The following is a 24,325-nucleotide window of genomic DNA, read 5'->3' on the forward strand; positions in this document are numbered from 1 at the left end:
GGGTGCAATGAGTAGTCTGCGTAGAAAAACTGAATTTCTCTGAGAGACACTCTGAGACATCCTCCATACAGTGATGGTCCCGTAAACGATCTTCATTTGTTGGGTGGTGTTCCAGTTCACTTTCTCTCTTCTCATCCTTTTATTTGTCATAGTCCTGATGGTCCTGACAGTGGCACAGTTTCTAGGTCTGTTTTTGTTTTAGGGCACAAAAACAACTAGGGTCATACGCACCCATGTCAAAACTATAGAACACTAAGACAGGGGTAAGTTATAAAACAACTACACGTCAATCCCAATCGACATAAGAGAAGACAGCTAAAAACAAGGACATGGAGAAAGGTCTATAGAATAGACCATAGTGAAATGGAGGTCCACAACTAAAATTTGAATGGCCTTCTCCATATTGCTGCAATGGATGAAAAGTGAATCACGATCGACAACCCGTCCATCATTTGCTAAAACAGCCGATAACTCAGACAGCAGTCCCAAGCAGAAATGTAAATGATTAAAAAGTGGGCACTCCGTCAGGAAATGGCGGACAGTTAACACTTGGGTGCAATGTGTACAAAGTGGTGGGGGAGCGCCACTTAAACGACGATGGCTAAAAAGGCAGCGCCCAATACGCAACCTAGTTAAAATGTCCACCTCACAGCGGGAGGACCGAGAGGGGGTCGTCCAAGCTGCTGGGAGAGGCTTAATTACCTGGAGCTTATTCCCTTGGAGGGAGGACCAGTGGTGATGCCAACATGACACCACCCCCTGGCAGGTGGCAACACAGAGATCATCAGAGGGAATATAAGAATTAGTGGGCTGGGGCACGAGGACTGCAGCTATGGCAGCAGCATGAGCAGCGTCATTTCCTGTCAGACCGACAAAACAAGGAACCCACATATCAGTTACAGTGGCTCCATCAACAGTGAGCAAGTGACTGTTTTCCTGGATCAGTTGAATTAAGGCTCTTCTTTTTTTCTTATTATAAATGGCTCTGAGCACTATGGCACTAAACATCTGAGGTCATCAGTCCGCTGTTGCATTAAGGGATGGGCATTGTACAGTACTCAGAAGCTTTGTAGGGTGCTGAGAGAGTCTGAGCAGATGACACAATTGAAAACCTTGTGTCGCCGGATGCACTCAGTGGCCTGATACAGGGCAAAGAGTTTTGCTGTACATATGGAGCAGTGTGCTGGAAACTGTACTGAAAAACGCCAATGACGAAGGCACACCGGACACCACGGTCTGTCCGGGAGCCATCAGTGTACACAAAGGTATAGTCGTGAAGTTCCATGAGAAGTTCATGAAACTGAAGGTGATAGAGAAAGGCTGGTTTAGTGTCCTCAGGAAGTGAATCAAGAACAATGTGAAAATGGGCTGCCACGCTAAGTCAAGGTGGTGAAGGTTTCACACCCACTGGAAAAGTTGCAGGGAGTGAGAAGTTAAACTGGCGAAGCAATAGCTGAAAGCGAACACCTGGAGGTAACAGGGAAGAGGGATGCACCCCATCATCATCATCATCATCATCATCATCATCATCAGTTATCTGCTATATTAGCAGGTCCTTTGCCTCTCCATTTTCTGCGATCCATTGCTTTCTTCTTAAGGCTGCTGTATGTTGTACCGTCCATCATGTCATCCAGTATCTGGAATCTCTTCCTTCCTCGCTTCCTTTTCCCTTCTACATAACCTTCTAAAACTGTTTTTATCAGTCCGTCATTCTTTCTTAATATATGCCCAATCCAATTTCTTTTTCTTCTCTTTATTACACCTAGTAACTGCCTTTTCTCTCCCACTCTTCTCAGTACCTCTTCATTTTTTACTCTGTCCATCCAACTTATTCCTTCCATCTTCCGCCATGTCCAGATCTCAAAAGCCTCCAGCCTTTCTCTGTCTTTTTTCCTCATAGTCCATGTTTCAGCGCCATATAGAAGAACACTCCATACAAGACATTTTATGAGTCTCTTTCTGAGTTCTCTGTCCATACTGCTGCAGAAGATTCTCCTTTTCTTATAAAACGCCTCTTTTGCCATTGCTATCCTTGTTTTAATTTCTGTGGTGCACTTCCAGTTGGTGTCTATCCTACTTCCAAGATACTTAAAATTTTGCACCTGTTCTAGTGTTTCTCCATTCAGCACAATTTTTATTTCCTTATTTCCTCCTATTGCCAATACTTTTGTTTTATTTGTGTTAATTTTCATTCCATATTTTTTTCCGTTAGTTGCAATGGTGTCCACTAAATCCTGTAATTCTTTTTCCCCTGTGGCTAGAAGGACCATGTCATCAGCAAATCTCAAGCACCCTACTCTTCTTCCTCCAATTTCTACTCCTTTGTCATCTAATGAGCATTGGTCAATCATATTTTCCAAGTACAGGTTGAAAAGAGTAGGTGATAAACAGCATCCTTGTCTTACTCCTTTCCCTAGTCTGATCCAGTTTGTACTTTCTCCTCTCACTTTAACTGAAACTTTTTGATTAAGGTACAATGAGTTTATAAGTCTTCTGGTTTTCCAGTCCACTCTCTTTTCTCTCATAATAGTCGCCAGCTTGTCTCAAACCACATTGTCAAATGCCTTTTCTAAATGCCATACAGGCGATCAAAGGAGTCATCAAAGAAGGAGGCATAGGATGAGTGGCCATGCATGGCAGACAAACTGCATACATATCTGCTGAGCAGAAAGTCACAGCACTAGGACAGCAGTAATTCGGCAGCTTCTGTATACAGACTCTCAACCGGTCTAGTGTAAAAGGCGTCAGTGAATGGTGGACAGTATTGAGACACTGTAAGAGGGACAGACGTGCAGATGCATAAACAAATCACCCATAGTCTAGCTTCAAACAGACAAGGGAGCGGTACAAACAGAAGAGGGTGGCTCGATCTGGATCCCAGGAAGTACCACTGAGGACATGTAGAACACAGAGACCATGTACAGTGGAGTGCCAGGTAAGACACAGGGGGAGATCACGAGAGTTTCCTATCGAGCGCGAGCCCCAGGAATTTTGTAGTTTCAACAAATGGAAGGGCAACAGGCCCAAGTAGTACAGATTATGGTAGAAACCAAGTGCGAGGCCAGAAATTCATACAAACGGTTTTGTCATTGGAAAAACTAAAGCCATTATCGACGCTCCATGAGTAAAGACAATCGAAACATCGCTGAAGACGTCGCTCAGTGCGACATGTCTGTGGAGAACTGCAATAGATGGCAAAATCATCAACAAAAAGGGAGCCGGAGAGGCCTGATGGGAAATAGACCATTATAGAGTTAGTGGTGATAGCAAAGCGGATGAGGTACACTGCTTTCCTGGATAAAGGTGTCCGGTAAGGCAGAAACCACATGGACCTTCAAAACTTGGTCTGCTAAAAATTCCTCAAGGAACCGGGGCGGGCGGCCACATAAGCCCCATGTGTAAAGAGTACAGATGGTACCAGTCCTCCAGCAGGTGTCTTAGGCTTTCTATAAATCGAAAAACAGTCTAGGATTTCCGCAGAAAACCATTCATGACTTGGATGGACAAAGTGACTAGATGGTCAACTGCAGAATGGCACACTCGAAATCCACACTCTGCAGCGGTTAATAAATTGTGAGACTCAAGCCACCATACCAGCTGAGCATGAATCATACGTTCCATCACTTTGCAAACAGAGCTGGTGAGAGAGATGAGGCAGTAGCTAGAATGAAGGTGTTTGTCCCTACTTAGCTTAGGTATGGGTATGACAGTAGCTTAATGCCAGCATCTGGAAAACGTGCCCTCTGCCCAGATGCAGTTGTACGTGTTAAGCAGAAAGTGTTGCCCATAAAAGAAAGATGCTGCAGCATGTGAATGTGGACAGTGTCTGGACCTGGGGCGGAAGTTCGGGATGAAGTGAGAGCATGATCTAGCCCCCTCATAGTAAAGGCAGCATTGTAGCACTCACAATTCTGAGAAGAGAAGGATATCGTCCGAGCCTCCTCAGCTCATTTCCAATGGAGTAAGGCAGAGTGCTAGTGGGAAGAGTTCGAAATTTCTGCAAAATGGCAGCCCAAGGTGTCAGAGAGAACAATAGGGGCCACAATGACATCATCTGCTACTGTCAGGCTGGAAATAGGGGAATGGATCTTGGTCCCAGAGAGCCGTCAGAGGTTGACCCACATGCAGAGGAGGGACTGGAACTGTTAAAAGAACTAGCGAATGAAATCCAGCTAGCTTTTTTGCTATCCCAAATAACGCGACAACACTGTGTACACATCTGTTCATAATTAATGCAGTTTGCCATTGTAGGATGATGGTTAAAAATGCGGGAGCACGTCTCCGCGTGTGGATTGCATCACGGCATGCCTCAGTCCACCAAGGGACCGGATACGGTGCAGTAAAGAAGAAGTGCAGGGAATAGAACGTTCCGCAGCAGTAAGGATAATGTTTCTGAAATAGTCCACCAGGTCATCACAACTGGGGAAACTGTGCACGTCGAATTTCACCAGGGAAGAATAAAGCCACCAGTCAGCCTTAGTAACCTGCCATTTGGGTGTGCTCATAGAGGGGGTAGGAGTCAGCAAATGGATAGCACACGGGAAATGGTCACTCTAGCAGTGTCAGAAAGAATGGACCACTTGAGACGATGGACAGGTTGGGCATAGCAGAAGGATAGGTCCAAATGGGAATAGGTGTGCGAGAAGTCAGAAAGGATTGTGGGTGCTCCAGTGTTAAAGGCAGAAGAGGTGAAGTTGGTTAAGGAGGTCAGCTAAGAGGACACTTCTCTGACGGGTTCTGGGAGAACCCTAAAGGGGAAGGTGTGCTTTAAAGCCACAGAGCAGCTGAAATGGGTGAGGTAGCTGCCCAGTAAGCTGGAGGAAGTCTGCCCTGGTAATATCGAATGATGGAGGGACATAAATGGTACAAAGGGAAAACATCAGGTGAGGAAGGAAAAGGCGAACTGCGAAAGCTTGAAGACTGTATGAGCAGCATGACTCCCTCATGAGATGGAATGCTGAACTCATGGGGAAAGTCAAAATGGAAGAAATGCAAAAGTTCAAAGCAGTCGTGAGGACACAATTTTGTTTCCTGAAGGCAGAGTACAAGGGGGCACTGCAATTCTAGAAGCAGCTGTAAATCCTCTTTGTTGGACTGAAGGTCGCGAACATTCCATTTGAAGAGAGTCATAATGAGGAAAAAATAAGGGGCGTCACCTCGGCGGCTGCCGAGGTCCAGCCTGCGAAGTCTCGCTGCTACAGGGCACACAGCAGAAAAACAGTTGGCGGTTCGTACGGACGATACGAAGGCCGGCCAGGTGACATTGTCAGAGAGGATCTTCGAGTCAACGAAGGAGAAAACCGTTTGCCTTTGTTGGACTTCTTCGAGCCTTTCTGGTTAGCAGAGGAAAACTCAGGTGTTGGTTGGCTGGAGGGATGTAGAAAGTCTTCAGGGGAGTACTCCTTCTGTCCTTTTCAGCCTGCTGGTTGTGTAGCTGGTGACTTCGCCCCTTGAGGTGCGAGTTTGATGGTTTGTTGTGCAGGTGGTTGAGGGCACGGTGATGCTAAGTTGACACTGGGCAATTTCACAACCTCAGAGATGAATCTGAGGTTGCATGTTTATGTGGCCATGTCCTTCATCGAGTGAGTCGTAGCGAGAACAGTACTATAAGTGCCAGATGGTAGAGCACAGGGTTTGCAACTAGCCAATAACTTGCGAGCGACCATGTAATGAACTTTCTCTTTTACCCAGACAGCCCCTTCATCGAGATACATGGGACAATCTTAAGAGGAGACAGCATGGTCGCCATTGCAGTTAATACAGCGGGGAGGAGACGGACAATTGCCCTTGCTTGCATACCTACTGGAGGTTACACATCATACTGCATGTCACAAGACATTCAAGTGTGGCTGAAATGCTGACACTGGTAGTAGAGCATCGGGGTCAGAATTCACGGTCAAAATGTGATAATTTCATAACCTGCTTTGATCTTGGATGGAAGCACCACTCCATCAAAAGTGTGGGCACTCAAGAGGAATCTACCTTTTTCTATGACCTGATGGATGGCAATGACACCCTGATCAGAGAGGTATGTTTGGATTTCAGCCTCAATCAGACTGTCAAGCAGCCTAGAGTAAATAACACCACGGGAAGAATGCAGAGTTCTATGGGCCTCGACACGAACAGGATAGCCATGGAGAAGTGAAGCAGCAAGCAGTTGTGCTTGAGAATCACAAGTGCCATTCCGTAAATGAGAGTAGGATTTCACAGGGCCAGCAATTGCATCAACAACTTCCTGAATAATAAACTGATTTACAGGACTGACTCTCTTCAGTACATGACTCCATGAGGAACCGTGGTGCAACTGGAAGGGTCTTTGAATTGTTATCGTCATTCTGTTTATGTTTCATGGACGTTGATTGTGAAGGTGATTGGCTCATTGCGAGAAAATCCCTCACGATTGCCAGTGCCTCCGATGGGGTGCTTCTTCCAACTGGGGGCCCCCTTCACAAGGGGCCCCACCTGCCTTAGGTGATTGTTCACACCTCCAGAACATGTGACAGAAGGACCAATCGGCAGTTTGGGAAGGTAGCAGATCAGGCAATCACCCCTCCCTGGGCCCGGCATGTACCAGGGGGTACGTGTGAACCCCAACTGTCGACAGGGGACTGGGAATTATGTGTTACCCAGTCACCATCACACGTCAGACGCATGGACCAGCCTTCAGGAGCGCAAAGGGAGGAAGAAGAAAAAGAGGAACCTCAAACGCAGAAGCCGAGGAAGGATACGAGAAGGTAAACAAAGTAAGGAAAAGGAAACTAAAAACAGTGGTGAGACTATTCTCGTGTCAGTGATGGACAATGCAGAACATTCCCAATAACACCCCAGATATGTTCCCCAAGGGAGGGAAGAAATAATAGCAAGGGGATATACATGCAGCACGGAATGGAAAAGATGCTGCAAAGGCTGGGGCCCCATGGTAGCCAAGCACGAACCTGCCAAAGAGAGGGGAGGCACCTGGGGGTTCTAAGTCTGTCAGTTCTGTTGCTGTTGTTTGCTTGTCCTTTTATCAGGCAGTTCGTTTAATGTAATGCTCACACGGCTTGGTGTCTAAATGAATATGACGTGTATGATTGTATCTTGAATCCCCACTAACTGCTACAACTTTGTGTGCAAGTACATTATGTGTGTAGTATTGTTCAACAGTTTGTAATCAGCTCACTGCATCACAGCACATCAGGAAGCTCTTAGTCTCCTGAGTTTTTATGCTGCACAGGGATAAGTGATTATTGTTAAGTTCAGAGGTAAACACAGTATATACATTCAGTAGAGTTCGTTTTTCAGAGCCACTGCTGTAAATGGAAACAAAACTCCATCAGTCACTGAGTCTGAAGCAATCAGTGTAGATAGATGGTAGTTCTGGTAGACACTGAGAACTGAGAAAAAATTGCTCCCAGAAGATAATTAGATAGGTGTTCTCCTTTGACCTATAAGACAGATCTAGAAACATTACGAGCCAGGTACCATGACAGTACAGCAGTATGATACTATCTTGTACATTCCAGCAGAGGAAGTTGGAGTTTGTTTCTCAGAATTTGCGGTCATACAAAAGCTGATGTGCCTAATGTGGTTCAACTCATAAAAAGCACACACTGACAGTGGCGAAAAAGAACAGAGTGACATAGGTATTTGGACATCTGGAGAAATGATTGGTTGGTTGGATTGGAGAAGGGACCAAACTATGTGGTCATCACTCCCTCCGACCTTGGAACAACTAAAACCGATAAAACCTCACACTATAAGAGGGAACGACAATGGCTATAAAATGACAAATTATTGACAGAGAAGGAAGGAAGAAGGTGGAAGAAGAGAGGAGGGAAAGAAAGTGACTAATGACAGGGGCATGAAGGAAGAAGCACAGGTAGACAAGATAGACACTCAAGATAAAACAGACCCCATAAAGAAAGGAGTGGGAAGGCAGAGGGCATGGGTGAACCACCAAGCCCAGTCGAAGCCAGTCCAATCGGGGCAAAGGGGGCAGCAAGGAGGCCTGCCATCCCCTCCACCCACCGATAGGGTTGAAGGTCGGACCCTTAAATAAAGTGATAAAAACTCCCATCACAAGGAAATCGTAAAATTAGACCAGCCACTGAGGCATCATCAGCTAATGCCAGAGGTAGCAAGTCAGGAAAGCTGAAAGACCATTGCAGGGCAGCTAAGACGGGACAGTCCAGTAAGAGGTGAACCACAGTCAACATCGATCCTCACGACGGAGGAGATAACCATGAGTAAGCCAAGTATGCTGATGCGGAGCCGGCAAAGAACGACAGAGGCTTTTCGAGAGGCCCGTAAGGAGGACCGCCACATAGCTGTAGAATCCTATTATCACCCTGAGCTTGTCTGGCGAAGAAAGAGTGTGCCATTCTGCATTGCAAAGTCCCAAAACCTGACGGCCTAATTCTGAGGGACGGTCTATTTCCGAAATTCCAATAGCAAGAGATGGCCCGTTAGTAGCCAATTTAGCCAGTCGATCTGCAAGTTCATTGTCAGGGATCCCAATGTGGCCTGGGGTCCAAATGAAAACAACTAAGAATCCACATTGATCAAGGAGAGAAAAGGAGTCCTGGATAGCTACGACCAACAGGTGGCGAGGGAAGCACTGGCCGATAGCTTGCAAACTGCTCAAGGAGTCACTACAGATAGTGAAGGACAGTCCTGAGCACAAGCAGACAGAGTCCAGTGCGCGCAAGATGGTTACCAATTCCGCAGTAAAAACACTACAGCCATCTGGCAAGGAATGCAGTTCCGTGTGTCTCGCATAGGTGCAAGCATAACCAGTGTGACCAGCAACCATGGAGCCATCAGTATAAATCACTTCTGAACCCTGGAATGAACTGAGGAGACAGTAGAATTGGTGGCGAAGGGCCTCCAGAGGGACAGAATCCTTTGAATTGATGGAGAGATCAAGACAGAGCTCTGGCCGAGAGACGCACCACGGAGGGGTACGTGCTCGAGCAGAGAAAAGAGGCAATAAAGGGAAGTGCTGGAGCTCAGAAAAGAGCAACTGAATGTGGTCAGCCTACAACGTGGCCACTGCCACGGGAGGTTGATGTCCGTGTCTGGATAAAGGAGATCACAATTAGGGTGCTTTGGGGTTCAGCGAATGCAGAGCACTTAAGATATCAGCTGTTGTTGGCCCAAAACTCACAGCACTGGAATCCCCGCCTCTGCGAGAAGGCTAATCACGAGGCTAGTCCAGAAGGCACCAGTCGCATGTCGTACTCCACAATGGTGGATGGGGTCTAGTATCTGCAATGTCAAAGGTGACGCAGAACCATAGACAGGACTCCTGTAGTCTAAACGAGACTGGACCAGCGTTTTGTACAATCACAGCAGAATAGAGAGGTCTGCACCTGAGGTGGTATTGCACAGACATCTAAGAACATTGGAGATGTAACCAGCACGCCTCTTCAGCTGCTGAAGATGAGGGAGCCATGTCAACTGGGCATCGAAGACCAGACCCAAGAGGTGATGGGTGTCCATCAGCTCGAGGGACTGGCCATCGAGGAACAGGTCCGGATGGGGATGGACTGTGTGGCGACGGCAGAAATGCACGACACACAACTTGGCCACCAAAAACTGAAAGCCATGGGAGAGAGCCCAATATTGCACCCAGTAGATTGCCCCCTGGAGACGGCATTCTGCAGCGTCCACGACGGAGGAAGCAACGTAGATACAAAAATCGTCAGCATACAAAGAGGGGGGCACTGTCGGCCCAGCAGCCACCACCACTCTATTAATAGCGATGAGAAAGAGAGGGACGCTCAGCACAGAACCCTGTAGAACCCCATGTTCTTGCTGATGGGAAGTGCTGTAGGAGGAACCAACTTGGACCTGGAAAGAGTGACAAGAAGGAAAGTTACAGATATCAACGGGCAGAGCGCCACCAAGGCACCATTCATGAAGGGTGGTGGTGCCAGGTGGTGTTGTAGGCTTTATGCAGGTCAAAGAAGACTGCAATGAGGTGTTGCCAATGGGCAAAAGCCGGCTGGATAGCAGGTGGACCCAGTTATCCACCATAGAGCGGCCACAGTGAAAACCAGCTTGAGTTGATGACAAAAGGTCGCGGTATTCAAGGATCCTAAACAGCTGCCGACTCACCAGGTGTTCAAGGAGCTTGCAGAGGGTGTTGGTAAGGCTAAATGGACGGTAGCTATCCAACTGAAGAGGTGGCTTCCCAGGCTTCAACAATGGAATAACAATGCTTTCCTGCCACTGGGTAGGAAATACCCCCTCACCCCTCACTCCACAGACAGTTGAAAAGGGTCAGTATACGACGGTGGCCAGCCATCGATAAGTGTTGGAACATTTGGTTATGTATCCGATCCGGTCCAGGATCTGTCTAAGGTTAGGGCGAGGGTGCTGGCGAATTCCCACTCGCTAAATGGGTCATTATAAGGCTCCAAGCAGCAAGAAATGAAAGACAAAGGCAGTCGTTCCAAGTGCTCTTCAGGAGGAGGAACGTGGACGGATACTGAGTCGATGCAGAGGCTTGGGCAAAGTGTTGAGCGAAATGCTATGTGACAAAGTCCGGATGGGTAAAGACAACACCATGCACAGAAATTCCTGCAACGTAAGTGGGAGGACAATGGCCAAAAATTCGGTAACGGGCCCAGGTGCAGAATTGTTTAAAGACCAGAGGGAGAGCAGTAGAAGGGTGCCGCTTAAAGCACCAAAGAGCATGGCAGCGGTTTTTTATGGCCCCAGCAATATCTGGAGTCCACCAAGGGACCATCATCCGATGGGGAGGGGGGCACCCGAGGAGGAAGTGATGGCTGAAACAGCTGCGGAAAGAATGGTGGCAGACAAAAGTCTGTGTAGACTCATCAATACTACTGTGTGGTAGTACAGGGGGGATGGTAGTAGAGGAGAAGGCACCCCAATCAGTTTTAGAGAAGGCCTCACCTGGGAGGGTGACGGAATGAGATATACTGAAGGAAGGTCAAAACAATCGGGTAATGATTGCTGTCATATAAGTCATTGCGGACACCCCACTGAATGGAGGGAAGAAGGCCGGGACTGTAGATGGATACGTCAATGGCAGAGAAAGTGACATGTGCCACACTCAAGTGTGTGGGAGCGATGGTGTTTATGAGACAGAGGTCAAGCCCTGCCAGAACAGCTTCAACTGTCCTGCCCAGGGCGGTAGTTGTGTGACTAACCCAAAGAGGGTTGTGGGCATGTAAGTCCCCTAGAAGCAGGAAGAGAGAAGGGAGTTGTTGAAGAAGGATGGTTAGGGCAAGGGATGTGGGTGGCCTGTCAGGCAGGAGGTAGAGATTACAGATTGTGATTGGAGTGGCCAGATGGACCCTGACAGCAATTGCTTCCAGAGTGGTATGGAGGGGAACCCATTTACTAACAATGTCCTTGCGGACCAAGGTGTCAACACCACCAGAAGCCCACGAGGGGCCAATTAGGTTTTGACAGAAAGCGTGGAACCCACGAAGAGTGGGTAAGTAAGAATTGACAAAGTGGGTCTCCTGGAGAGCAATGCAAGCAGCAGAGTAGAAGGAAATAGTCCAAATGGGAAGTGAACGGACTGGAGCTGGTCATGCCGCTGAGTCGCTATCCGTCACCGTTAAGGATGGGGTAATGTCCATCTAGATGGGGTCAGACACTGTTGGCTGGAGAAGGGAAAAGCGGCACATCAGTGGGTACTGGAAGGGGCTTGCTGTTGTTCTTGTGTTTCTGCTTCTTCTCATGTGAAGGAAGAGAAGGGCAGACTGCAGCGAGGTTGGGTATGGAATTACACCTGGCAATCTTGATGCCCACCGGCCACGGATCGCACGGCCGACATGGAGCTGCAGGTCACCTATCAGGAAGGTGCCGGGAAGAGGAGTCCTAGGAGGGAGCTCCAGTACCGACGGTTTCTGAAGAAGGGGAGCGCTTCTCCGGCATGGGAGGGGGAGCAGCACCCATAGGGGGGGTATGGGAACTGATGGGGATGGAGAGGGGGAGTGGGAGAGTGAGGGCCAGGCGGAAGGTGTGGGGCTACTGGGGCGGGGGCCCTGGGGGGATCTGGAGAAATAACTCCAGTCGCAAACCTCACATTACTATGGTGGACAAAGTGAAGCACTGAAATATCAACGGAGCTGGAGATCCATTTGCAATGCACTCATAGTTGAAGTGTGACAGGACAAGTGACCTGTAAAATCTAAGAACTGCTACTGCTACTAAGGAACCACATTGCATGTAACTTCATCATGTAGGTCATTTTCAGTTGGCATGTGGCAACCATGTCAGTTTGCTATCAAGGAGAAGGTTCAGAAAATGGTCATGTTCAACCAGTTCCAGTAACTGATTATCCAGGTAGAGCTCAGGGTGGTGATGTCTGTTCTGAGCCTACAGAAATGCAAACTCTTGGGTTTATTTTGGAGAAAATTTGAAGCCAAGTTTTTGGGCCCAGTCTTGTGCCTTTCAAATAAGTCTCTGGAGCTGACATTTAGCATAGTACATTGATATGGCACAGAAGTATAGGCACAAGTCAATCACGTATAGTGCTGGCGAGACAATGGGGCCTACAGTGCATGCTAAACTATGGATTGTGATGGTGAAGAGTGGATCATCAAGACTGATCCTTGGGGAATTCTGTGGTGAAGCTTGCTACAACCTGGATATGGAAGTCATATAAATAAGAGGTTTTTGATAGACATCAGCAGATGGCCTAGAAAGCTCATCTGTAGAGTGTGGAAAGGAAAACATTGATTTAGGGCGACAAATGTGTGAAAGCACTTCCAACAATAGTGTCCATGTGTACCAGATGATCAGTGCTAGATAAGGTTTCACTGAAGCAGCATTACAATGGGAATAGCTCAAGTGATTCAAGACATCATGTAAGTCACTGGTTTATCAGTCTTTCAAATAGTTTGCACAGTCCACTGTAAGGCTGCTTGTAGCTGTGAGGTAAGTTTGGGTCCTTTCCATGCTTCATAAAACTAGTTGTTACTTTCTTGCCACTGGGAGGGGATTTGTATACAGCTAAAATATTGAGGATGTGTGTTTTGCTTTCTTTTGTGGGTGTTTTATCATCTGAATGTGGATTGTAGCTGGCTCTGGTGATGCACTAAGCTAGTGCACCGAGGTGCTGCTATTCACTGAATGGGTCATTGTACTACTCTACTTGTTGTGTGTAAAATGATGTGTAGGTAGCTTCTGCCATGAATTTATGATATAAAAATATTGGATGAAAATTGCTGTCCATACAAGTTTCAGTTAAATGCAAAGCACAGTGTTCAGCAATGCCAAGAGGATTGGTAACTATGCTGCAGTTGATGGAAATTCTGGTGATCATTATAGGAAGCTCACGACTTCTATGTGAGCATGCTGAAATGTAATGCCTCTGAATTTTCTTTATGAAAACTCTTAAAGCTTTTTAAATAAAACAAATGTTATTAACATTGTACAGCTTTATTCATCATGTCTACACATTTGCAGCACCCTGCTGCTAGAGGGCTCTGAACTGCAGTGTGTAACATGGAGGTGTTTAACTTAACTATGTCAATAAATGAGAAACAGAGTGCTGTAATCAAGTTTCGAACCTGAAGAGTTCGTCCACACATTGAGCACCCTCTTTTTCAGCATGACAATGTCAGACCACACATCCACACTGTAATATGTGCAATGATCCGACGTCTTGGGTTCACTGTCATCAATCATCCTTCATGCAGCTCCAACCTGACCCCATCCAATTTTCGTCTGTTTCCACAACTTAAAGAAGACCTTCAAGGACTTTACTCTGATAGTGACGAAGTGGTGCAAGCAGATGTGAGGTTGTGGTTCCATCAACAAAGTAAAACAAAACAGTGACAATATTACCAAACTGGTCTCTTGTTGCCAGAAACATGTTCTTGACCAGGGTGACTAAGCTGAGAAATAAACATGAAGACATGAGGAATAAAGATGTAGAATGTCAAAATGTTTATTTCATTTAGAAAACCTTAAGAGTTCCCACATAAAGAATTCATAGGGATTGATTTTTCAGCATGCCTTATTCATCTGACTGAGGTGGGCCCATATCTGGGAGGTCAGAGTATGATGATCATTGATGACATGTATTGTTTCCAACATCCCTCTTCAAGTTTTTATTAGGTAAAGTGACTTTGCTCATATTCTTTTAAAATTGATCCAGTTAGCTGTGGAGAGATGATGTTTATGACAGTGAAGTGCCCCATATGCATTCCATGGTAGTGACTGCAATGTCTTATGACTACCATGGTACAAGTTTCCCGCCAGGAAGGGGGAGCCAAAAAGAAAGGAAACATCTCTTACACAGCATGAAAATAAATTCTGTGTTCATTATTAATTCCAGTTTGATGGTCATTGAAGAGTTGTACTTTGGAGCTAAGGGCTGGTCTATTTGCCTTTTGAGTGCCCAGCACGGTGGACACTTTACTGGTTGTAAATTGGGGAAGGAGTGGATGATTGGAAAACTATCACTGTCCCATAAGTCTTCATCAGTGTAATACAGGAATGACAACTGGACTGCAAATTAACTGGATATTACAACATGTGCTACATGTAGAACTGAAGCAAGTTGATTCTCTGGTATAGAGGAAAGGAGAGATAAAATGAGTAATAAGCTGCTCACTTAGTTTCCCTTTGCTGGAGTTACTGCTAGGACACTTCATGTGGTGATGAGCACCACAGTCTCCTACCCATAGGGATGGTGTAGGTAACTGATCCATGTCCATGAGGGTTTGCAGCTGAGTGTCCTTGCCTGGTGGCAAACTAAATATTGGAGATTTTTACCTTGCTAGATACTGGCACCTGTACCACAACCACTTTTATGCTAGCAGTTTCAGGTCAATTGTTCACTCAATACACCCGTGTGTATTTAAATACACATTCCCCTGGATGCTACACTTGTATCTGCACAGTTATTGCGGTTCACACTGTCATTTCTGATGAGAGGATACTAGTCTTATGGGAAATTTGTTTTCTGTAGTGCAATGATTCTCATTAGATAGGTTGCAGACAGTTGGCAGAACCCCTCTAATGGGCAGAAATGGCCCTGCAGTTTTGCTGCAGCAGTGTCATAAGTAGAATTTAAACTGTGACGCCTTTACTGTTGCCCTCACACCACCTAGGTAGGTGGGGCATTGTCAACATTTGAATAGTACGGTCCAAAATTATATCCCCAGTAAGCGTTTTGACTATTTAAGCTTCTGTTAAATTCAGTATTTAATTATTGAACTTTCTTGCTTGAGCACTTTAGTTCTAATGCCAACTAATTCATTTAGATCAGCATATGTATCAGCTTTTGAAGTGGTCTGTGTTCACGCCAGTTAATGTTTGAGTAATTCCTAAACAAATACTGCACAGTTCATAGAGTCAATATTTTATTTGATATGATGAAGACGAAATGAAATCTGTATCCATTAGTTACAATAATTGGTACTAGATGACACTTACATATTTGGAAGTTTCATTATGTTCCACCAGATGTGTCTAGTTTGTCTTCCATCCACTTCTGTGTCTGAGAAATTTGGAAACTTGTGGTAAGGTCTCATGGGACCAAACTGCTGAGGTCATTGGTCCCTAAGCCTACATACTACCTAATCTAACTTACACTATGGACAACACACAAACCCATGCCCAAGGGAAGACTCGAACCTCCAACGGGGGGGAGCCGCATGGACTGTGACGAGGCGCCTCAGACCGCATGGCTACCCCAAGCGCCATTACAGAATTGTGTGCATTTTATGAATGTGAAAAAATTCGGTAAGAATCTAGACAGTTTTAAATTTGTATCTATTGTGCTATAATAGCATAACTAACAATAACTTTGTGTTTCCATAGTTAATTATACAAATATTTGGTTTTACCTGCTATGAGAAAGGAAAAAAAAAAAAAAAAAACTCATTTCTCCAAAGAAACAAAGGTTAATTTTGGGACTCAAGGCTGAAGGACTCTAAAATACGGAAGCTGCTAGGAAATTTCTCATAATTTATTGGAAAAACAAGCTGAAACTGGAAAGTCATGTTTGAGGTACTAATGTGGTCAGAAGAAAATCTGCAGTCTCAGATCATGCATGGCAATGAAAATGACAGCACAGCAAGAAAGAAAACTGATTTCAAGGCAGATTGCTTTTAAGATTGAGCAGGGGTTTGGGGTTTTCAACTTCACAGCAAACAGTATTAAGATAACTTTTCTGATCCCAGCCTTACGAAGAAAAAACTTGCAAAGAAAGCCCTTGTAACAGAACAGCATGTTGAAGAAAGAAAACGATTTTTCAGTCTGTACCAACACTGGAATCTGAGGACTGGAAAAGTGTTTTTAAGGTGGGAAGGAATTTAACATGTTGGCAATGACAGTGGTTTGAAAGTGTGGGTGGAACCGGGAGAGGAATCTAAGAAAGATCATGTTGTGGAAACAAAGTTCAGTTAAAGTATAATTCTGTGGTCAAAAGCTCCAATTACAAGAACAAACAACAGCTGGGAGGATGGTGTGCTGATAAAATGTCCCTCTGTACCGGCATCCAGTGACAATATCAGCCAAGGGTCACAGGGCCTGTTCAGATGGAGTTTAGTTTTTAGTAATGCTGTAGCAGCAATGTGTTCTGAAGAAATGGGAAGAATTAAGGTCTGCATATCAAAACAAACTGTATCATTCTAGATTCCACTGAAGATGACTTAAAGCAAAAGGTTAAACATGTCTGGAACAAATAAAAGACATTCCAGCAAGAAAAAGGTGGTTTTTATTTACAAAACGAATATTTCTGTGCTTGCTGAAGATGATGGTCATGCAAACAAACTTGTAATGGCAAAGTGTGTTTAAATATGGGGTGAACGTAAATGTTAGACCGCACTACAGGTCAGTCTTCTACCTCAATCTTTATTTGACATTCACCTTCATTGGCTCCAGTAACTCTCAATCCAGTTATCACCTTTCAACCTAAACTAGACCTCAGGCTAAGCTGTAGATCAATGTGTCAACATAAGGATTTTTTTTTGGGGGGGGGGGGGGCGGCATGATGATAATCAAAATATACGAGACACACTGGTTCCAGAACAAAACATCAAAATGGACAGTAATACTTATCATTTATACATCATCAATTAGCAGTTTCATCCGTAGCGAAGAATCCCAGTCTGCAGTTCGGCAGGTGCCATTAAGATTTCACTCAGATGAAAACAAGAAACTGGATGCAAAAAGCAATCATTCATTGTGTTGTGTGTAGATTCACAAACTGACACTAATGGCAAGAAATGGATGGCCGAGGTGCCTCCACAAGATAACAAACCACATCTAGCATTCACAATTGTTAAAATTCCAATATTATTTGGTATAACTTCTATATTCTGAAAGTGTTTCACCAATTATGAAGTACACATACAACTGTTTCACTCTCACTAGGATACAAACAAACAAAACAATACCAACAAGGCTAAAGATCATTGTATATTGATCAACATTCAGGACAGTACCACATTATTATCAATGCAGATAATGTTTCAGTTTTGTCACCTGGCCCCATTTATAGTAAACAGTCAATAACACGACACACATCCTTAGTACCAGCCACATAAGCCTACCTGCTTGCACAACAATGCACAACAGTATGCAGTACCATAAAGTGACTGGACGGTGGGTGCAAAACTGTCTTGTGTATGAGCAGATGCTTCACCAAATGGCACAGGCGGAGAACCATTTTCTTGATTGATACAGAGATGGAGGGTGATGCACACTGCAATAATGTGAATGATTGGACAAGTTTCAAAATATGAAGTGAGAAACTTGAGATTAGTGCATCACTGTAAGTGTTAAGTTCAGAACTGCAAGCAAAAGATGCCTACACTACTTTCCAGCATGGTGTCCAATCATACACATTTCTTAGTGGGGGGAGGGGGGGGGGAAGAAAGAAAAAACAACTGTGAAATCCTTTGTGCCAAGTTTTGGCCTGCCATTAAAAGCAAGGATCCAAGACATGTGAGTCAACTTGTCATTATTTTTCACAAGATTGTGTGTGTCCAGATTGAGTTTAGTGAACCACTGTAGCTATTCAAGAATTTTCCTTTGAGCAATTCTAGCATACGCAGACCTGGGAACCTGTTGCTTCCATACTTTAAGGGACCTGAAAAGTAATCAAGGAACATAACACTTGCAATGGATAGAAATGTTTTTAGGTGATTCCAAACATAGAAAAATATCAAGAATCATACACTAATGGAACATGGTGTATATATTTCCTTTGCATCCATATGAATTGCTAAAAATTTAGTTAATAAATAACTTTTCATGAAGCTTTGTTTGCCATGATTGTACTGTTCAAGCAGTGTCAACAATTACGCTCTCTTGAACATGTGAATGATAATTCTTGTTTATGGTTTCACTCCTTGTTCTCTTACAAAATTATCAATCTTTAAGAACAGTACAAGAGGGAAAAATTATGAATTTATTCAGCACAAGCAAGCAGTAAGAATATTGTATAAAACAGCAAAATGTAAATCTTGCAACAGCAAGATCATAGACAACTGAAGTCTTGAATTCACTGTTCAGTACTTTAACTACTTAAATTTTTAAGTAACATGCTCCATCGACCATAATAACAATTTTTCACAATGATGTGGAATGTGGTAGCTTACAAATGCAGCACATTTTCTCAGTGAAAAATGTGGCAACACACTGACAATTTACATGAAGGTCTTCGAAATTACTCAAACTACCTGTAATGTTTACTACCTGAAACTTAACATTAATGCATTATCTTTTTCTCCTATCCTGCTACATACACATGTATTGGAAGATACAAAACTTTTTATTTTATTTTAAATTCCAAAACTCCAACATGTTTATTTACATCCAAACCAGATTATGCACCAGAATGCCAATGTCAGTGAAGGTGATGCTGGCGTATGTTACATTTTCATGCAAGTCCATGCCTTATGCCAACATTTATGATGTCAAAGCAGATTTTATAGAAAGTGCAGTATGCTCTTCATTAGTAAGGTCAATATAATCTAGGATGAGAAAGCACCAGTTCACATTAAAAGTTTTTTTCTGGTGTAAGTCATGTAAGTCTTAAACCCCCCCGACCCATGAATCCGTACTGTAGGTGCAATCACAACAGAGGGATATCTGTTGAGAGGCCAGACAAACATGTGATTCCTGAAGAGGGCAGCAACCTTCTGAGCAGATGCACGGGCAACTGTCTGGATGACTGACTGATATGGCCTTTTACCATCAAACAAAATAGCCTGGCTTTGCTGGTACTGTGAACAGCTGAAAACAAGGGGAAACTACAACCATAATTTTTCCCAAGGGCAAGCAGCTCTACTGTATGGTTAAATGATGATGGCGTGCTCTTGGGTAAAATACTCTGGAGGTAAAAATAATCCCCCATTAGGATCTCCAGATGGGGGGGGGGGGGGGGGGGACTACTCAGGAGGGTTTTGTCATCAGGAGAAACAAAACCGGCATTCTATGGATCAGAGAGTGGAATTTTAGATCCACTAATCCAGCAGGTAGGTTAGAAAACTGAAAAAGGAAAATGGATATGTTGACATCAAATATAGTGGGAACGAATGAAGTTTGGTGGCAGGAGAAATAGGATTTCATGTCACGTGAATACAGGGTTATAAATACAAAATCAAACATGGGTAATGAAGGTGCAGGTTTAATAATGAATAAGAAAACAAGAATGCAGGTAAGCTAGTATGAACCCCATACTGGAATGTATTATCGCAAACAAGTTAGACGCAAAGCCCATGCCTACCACAGTAGTACAGATTTATAAGCCAACTATTTCGGCAGATGAAGAGACTGAGGAAATGTATTATGAGATAAAAAAGTTTATTTAGATAGTTGAAGAAAACAAAAATTTATTGTGATTGGGGACCAGAATTCAACAGGAGAAAAGGAAGAGATGGAAAGATACTAGGTGAATATGGACAGGGGACAGGGTGGGGGGTGAGGGATGAAAGAGCAAGCCATCTTGTAGAATTCTGCACAAAGCATAATTTAATAATTGTTAACTCTTGGTTTAAGAATCAGAGAAGAAGGCTATATACATGGAAGAAACCTGGAAGCACCGGAAGGTTTCATATTGATTATATAATGCTTAGACAAAAATTTACGAACCAGATTTTAAATTTCCAGGGACAGATGTGAACTCTGATCACTATATAGCCTACTGGTTAGGAGCTGCAGATTACAACTGAAGAAACTGGAAAAAGGTACAAAATTAAGGAGACAGGACCTGGATAAGTTGAAAGAACAAGAGGTTGCTGAGAGTTTTAGAATGTGCATTACGCAATAGCTGACTAGAGATGGGGACAGGAATACAAAAGACGAATGGATAGCTGTAAGAGATGGAATAGTGAGGGTAGCAGAGGATACAATAGGTAAAAAACAAAGTCTAATAGAAATCCTTGGATAACACCACAGATATTAAATTTCACTGATGAAAGGAGAAAATTTAAAAATCCAGCAAATGAAGCAGGCAGAATGGAATACTTATGTTTAGAAAATGAGATTGACAGGAAGTGCAAAATGGCTAAGTGGGAAAAGTTGAGGACTAATTTAAGGATTTAGAAGCGTATTTCACAAGGGGAAAGACAGATATGCCTACAGGAAAATTAAGAGACCTTTGTGGAAAAGAATGATTATCAAGAGCTCAGACAGAAAACCAGTCCTAAGCAAAGCAGGGAAAGTTGAAAGGAGGAAGGGGTATAGAGAGAATGTATTAACAAGAGATGAACTTGAAGGTAATATTATAGAAAAGGAAGTAGACAACAATGAAGATGAGATGGGAGATATGTTAAGTGAGAAGAATATGACAGAGCTCTGAAAGATCTAAGTCAAAACAAGGCTCCTGGGATAGAAGATACTCCATCAGAACTATTGATAGCCATGGGAGAGCCAGCCATGACAAAACTCTTCCAACTAGTGTGCATGATGTATGAGACTTCAAGAAGAATGTAGTAATTCCAATTCCAAAGAAAGCTGTTGCTGACAGTTTAATAAGTCATCGTTGCAAAATACTTACATGAATTGTTTAAAGAAGAATGGAATAACTGGTGGAAGCCGACCTGCGGGAAGATCAGTTTGGATTCTAGAAATGTAGGTCTTAGGCTACCTTAGGAGATACGTTAAGGAAAGAGAAACCTAAGTTTATAGCATTTGTAGACTTACAGAAACTTTTGACTACATTGGTTGGAATACTCTTTGAAATCCTGAAGATAGCACGGATGAGACTATTTACAACTTTTACAGAAACCAGACAACAGTTATACGATTCAAGAGGTATGAAAGGGAAGAAGTGGTAGACAAGACAGGGTTGTGGCCTATTTATGATGTTATTCAACCAGAACATTGAGCAAGTGGTAAAACAAACCAAAGCACAATTTGGAATGGGAATTAAAATTCAGGGGAAAGAAATAAAAACTTTAAGGTTTGCGGGTGATATTGTAATTCTGCCAGAGACAGCAAAGGACTTGGAAAAGCAGTTAAATGTAATGGACAGTGTTTTGAAAGGACAATATAAGATGAACATCAATGAAAGCACAACAAGGATAATCAAATGTAGTCAAATTAAGTCAGGGGATGCTAAGGAAATTAGATAAGGAAACAAGACACTCAAAGTAGGCAAGTTTTGCTATTTGCGCAGCAAAATAACTGATAATAGCTAAAGTAGAGAGGATATAACATTTAGACTGACAATGGCAAGAAAAGCATTTCTGAAGACGAGAAATTCATTAACATCTGATATAGATTTGGGTGTTAGAGATCTTTTCTCAAGATGTTTGTATGGATGTGTTGCCATGTACGGAAGTGTATGGACAATAAACAGTTTACACAAAAAGAGAACAGATGCTTTTGAAATGTGGTGATACAGAAGAAAGTTTAAGATTACATGGGTCGATCATGGTAGTAATGAGGAGGTACTAAACAGAATTTAGAGAGAGAGAGAGAGAGAGAGAGAGAGATGGGGGGGGGAGAGGGAGGAGATGATGAGACAAGCACAGGATTGAGTAGCATGTAGGGCTGCATAAATCCAGTCTTCAGGTTGAAGAAGAAGAAGAAGAAGAAGACGACGACGACGACGACGACAAGTCGTTTGCAAACAATCTTCAACATCAACATGTCCTCTGGCCATCTGAAAGGTCAAATTTAAATAGTTTGGGATTCTGTGATTGATTTTGTAGATAAAAACTCTGTTGGCATTTTATACCTGGTCGCTGTCAAACAGTTATTCTAAGCAAATAGTACGAAAGTGCTTCCAGCTAATTGGAAATTGAGCTGTACGCAAGCCGTTCACGGTCAAACAATTTGTAATATAATCATTTAAAATTATAAATAATAATAATAAATATACCACTGGATAGGGATTTTTTTACAACTATAGATAATTCTTGCACAATTGTAGTGTAGAGTCTTTCGAGCATCTATTTATTACCTTCCATAACAAAAATTCAATTAAATTTAAAAAATATACGTTGCTGAACGTGAATTCTATTGCTCGCGATGGAGCTTACCTGTCGCCCACAACTTTAAATTTACAACTGCGATACTTGCCTCATTTTCGAAATCCTGCACTACTCTCTCCAGCCCTGTAACCATCCCGCCACTTATTCGAATTCTTGTCCGATTCCTGGCTAAGAACAAAACAAGAAAGACCTGTTGATTGCCAAATAGAGGAATCCGTAGTTTTCGCGCCAGTAATTGGCGCATCCCGAACTTTTCACAAACCTGTTGCTTTGGTATTTATTTATTTATTTATTTTTGATTCAACATCAACTGATTACAAAGAAAGTTTTTTTTGTTCCAGTCTTCTGATAAGTCAGAGACTTGCTTACTAGAGTTACATGTTATTGCCTGGCACTTTTATCTACACAACTTTTTCTAAATTTAATTGAGAGGACAATGTTACATATATGGACTATACATAAAAAAAATTGTTATTGCAATGCTTAGATTAAGGAATCTACAGTTTGTGTCATAGTTTTCAGATTTGAGATTCAAATATTTACAGTTTGTGACACAGACCTGAGATTACATATATTTTTAGCTAGACGGTCTTCCATCACACGAGTGTACTAAATCTAGAAACCCATCTATTGAATACACAGGATTGTTTAGGAGCCATAATTTTAATTTCTTTTTTAGTTTTGTAATGGGCTATTTGGAAATATTAGGATGGAAGCAATTCAGTAGTTTCATGCCTGCATAGCGAGGGCTTTTCTCATAAAGTGTTGTTCTATGAGAGATGATGTGGGGTCTCTCTCTACCTCTAGTGTTGTGATCGTGTATTTCTTTATTAAGTTCTGTTACTGTTTACTGCCATAATGGTTACCTTCAGTACACACAGGTTATGAACAGTTAGTATTTTAAATTCTTTAAACAAATTTCTGCAGGACACCCTGGCACATTTCTTTCCCATAATTCTAAGTGCCTTCTTTTGTAAGATAAGTACGCTTTTCATATTACCTTTACTGCTGGCTCCCCATACCTCTATCCCATAGCTTAAATGGGATTCAAATAGTGCAAAATATATTTGCCGCAGAGTGGTGATATTACAAAAAGGTGTCAGTTTTCTTAGGACATATATGGTAGTGCATAGCTTTTTGCAAATATCGTTTACATGGTCAGACAAGTTTAAATCTGCATCAAGTGTCTGGGCAAGAAATTTGGTCAAGTATTGTTTTTTAATGTATTCGTCATGAATTAAAGTTTGATATTCATGAGTTTTTTGCCTCCCAAGATCAAATTCAATCTAGACAGATTTATTTGTTTTTAATTTTGGTTGTTTTCATTAAAATACTGCAGAATTAAGCCTGCTGCAGTATTGGATCCCACTTCGAGCTGCAAATAGCTTGGATTGTGGCATATTAATGTGGTATCATCTGCATATAAGATAGCTGTTGCATGGTTTGTTATGGACTGAATATCATTAACATAAATAATAAAAAGAAGTGGTACTAATTATGACCCCTGTGGAATATCAAATTTGTGTCAGTGGTGTTTGACTTATATGCTCTCTCCGTAGTGCTAATAGACATGAACTGCTTCCTTTTTGTCAGATTATGGGCTGTGCCTCGAATGCCATAGTTCCACAGTTTGTCCAACAATACAGTCATATCAACACAGTGAAATGCTTTTTGTAAGCCTAGAAAGATGCCACATACATGTTCTTTATTATCTACTGCTTGAGTGACACCTTCCATTAAGTTGGATGCTGCTGTAGTGACGGACGACCCCTCGGCAACACATACTGCCACTTATAAATCACTTTTTTGCATACCAGGAAGTTCCAGATTCTTCAGTATATTACTTTCTCAAAGATTTTGGGTATTATTGGAAGAACAGAGATGGTTCGAAAGTTTTC

At 43.0% G+C, this 24,325-nt stretch overlaps 1 protein-coding gene across 2 annotated transcripts in view; it reads right to left on the bottom strand.

Annotated features, from left to right (window-relative positions):
* Positions 1 to 22,773, bottom strand: part of LOC126455628 (uncharacterized) — a 35,747-nt gene extending 12,974 nt beyond the window's left edge. Inside the window, exons 1-2 of one of the 2 annotated variants that reach the window (XM_050091393.1) lie at positions 22,690 to 22,773; positions 22,516 to 22,595 (exon numbers count right to left, since the gene is read on the bottom strand). In XM_050091393.1, coding sequence (XP_049947350.1) covers positions 22,516 to 22,560 — 45 coding nt within the window. In that variant the 5' untranslated portion in view covers positions 22,561 to 22,595; positions 22,690 to 22,773. The remainder of the gene's footprint in view (positions 1 to 22,515; positions 22,596 to 22,689) is intronic. The other variant, XM_050091394.1, reaches the window with a different exon arrangement.
* Between the last annotated feature and the right edge of the window lie 1,552 nt (positions 22,774 to 24,325).

The sequence above is a fragment of the Schistocerca serialis genome, chromosome 2 (assembly GCF_023864345.2).
Source record: "Schistocerca serialis cubense isolate TAMUIC-IGC-003099 chromosome 2, iqSchSeri2.2, whole genome shotgun sequence".
Taxonomy (NCBI): domain Eukaryota; kingdom Metazoa; phylum Arthropoda; class Insecta; order Orthoptera; family Acrididae; genus Schistocerca; species Schistocerca serialis.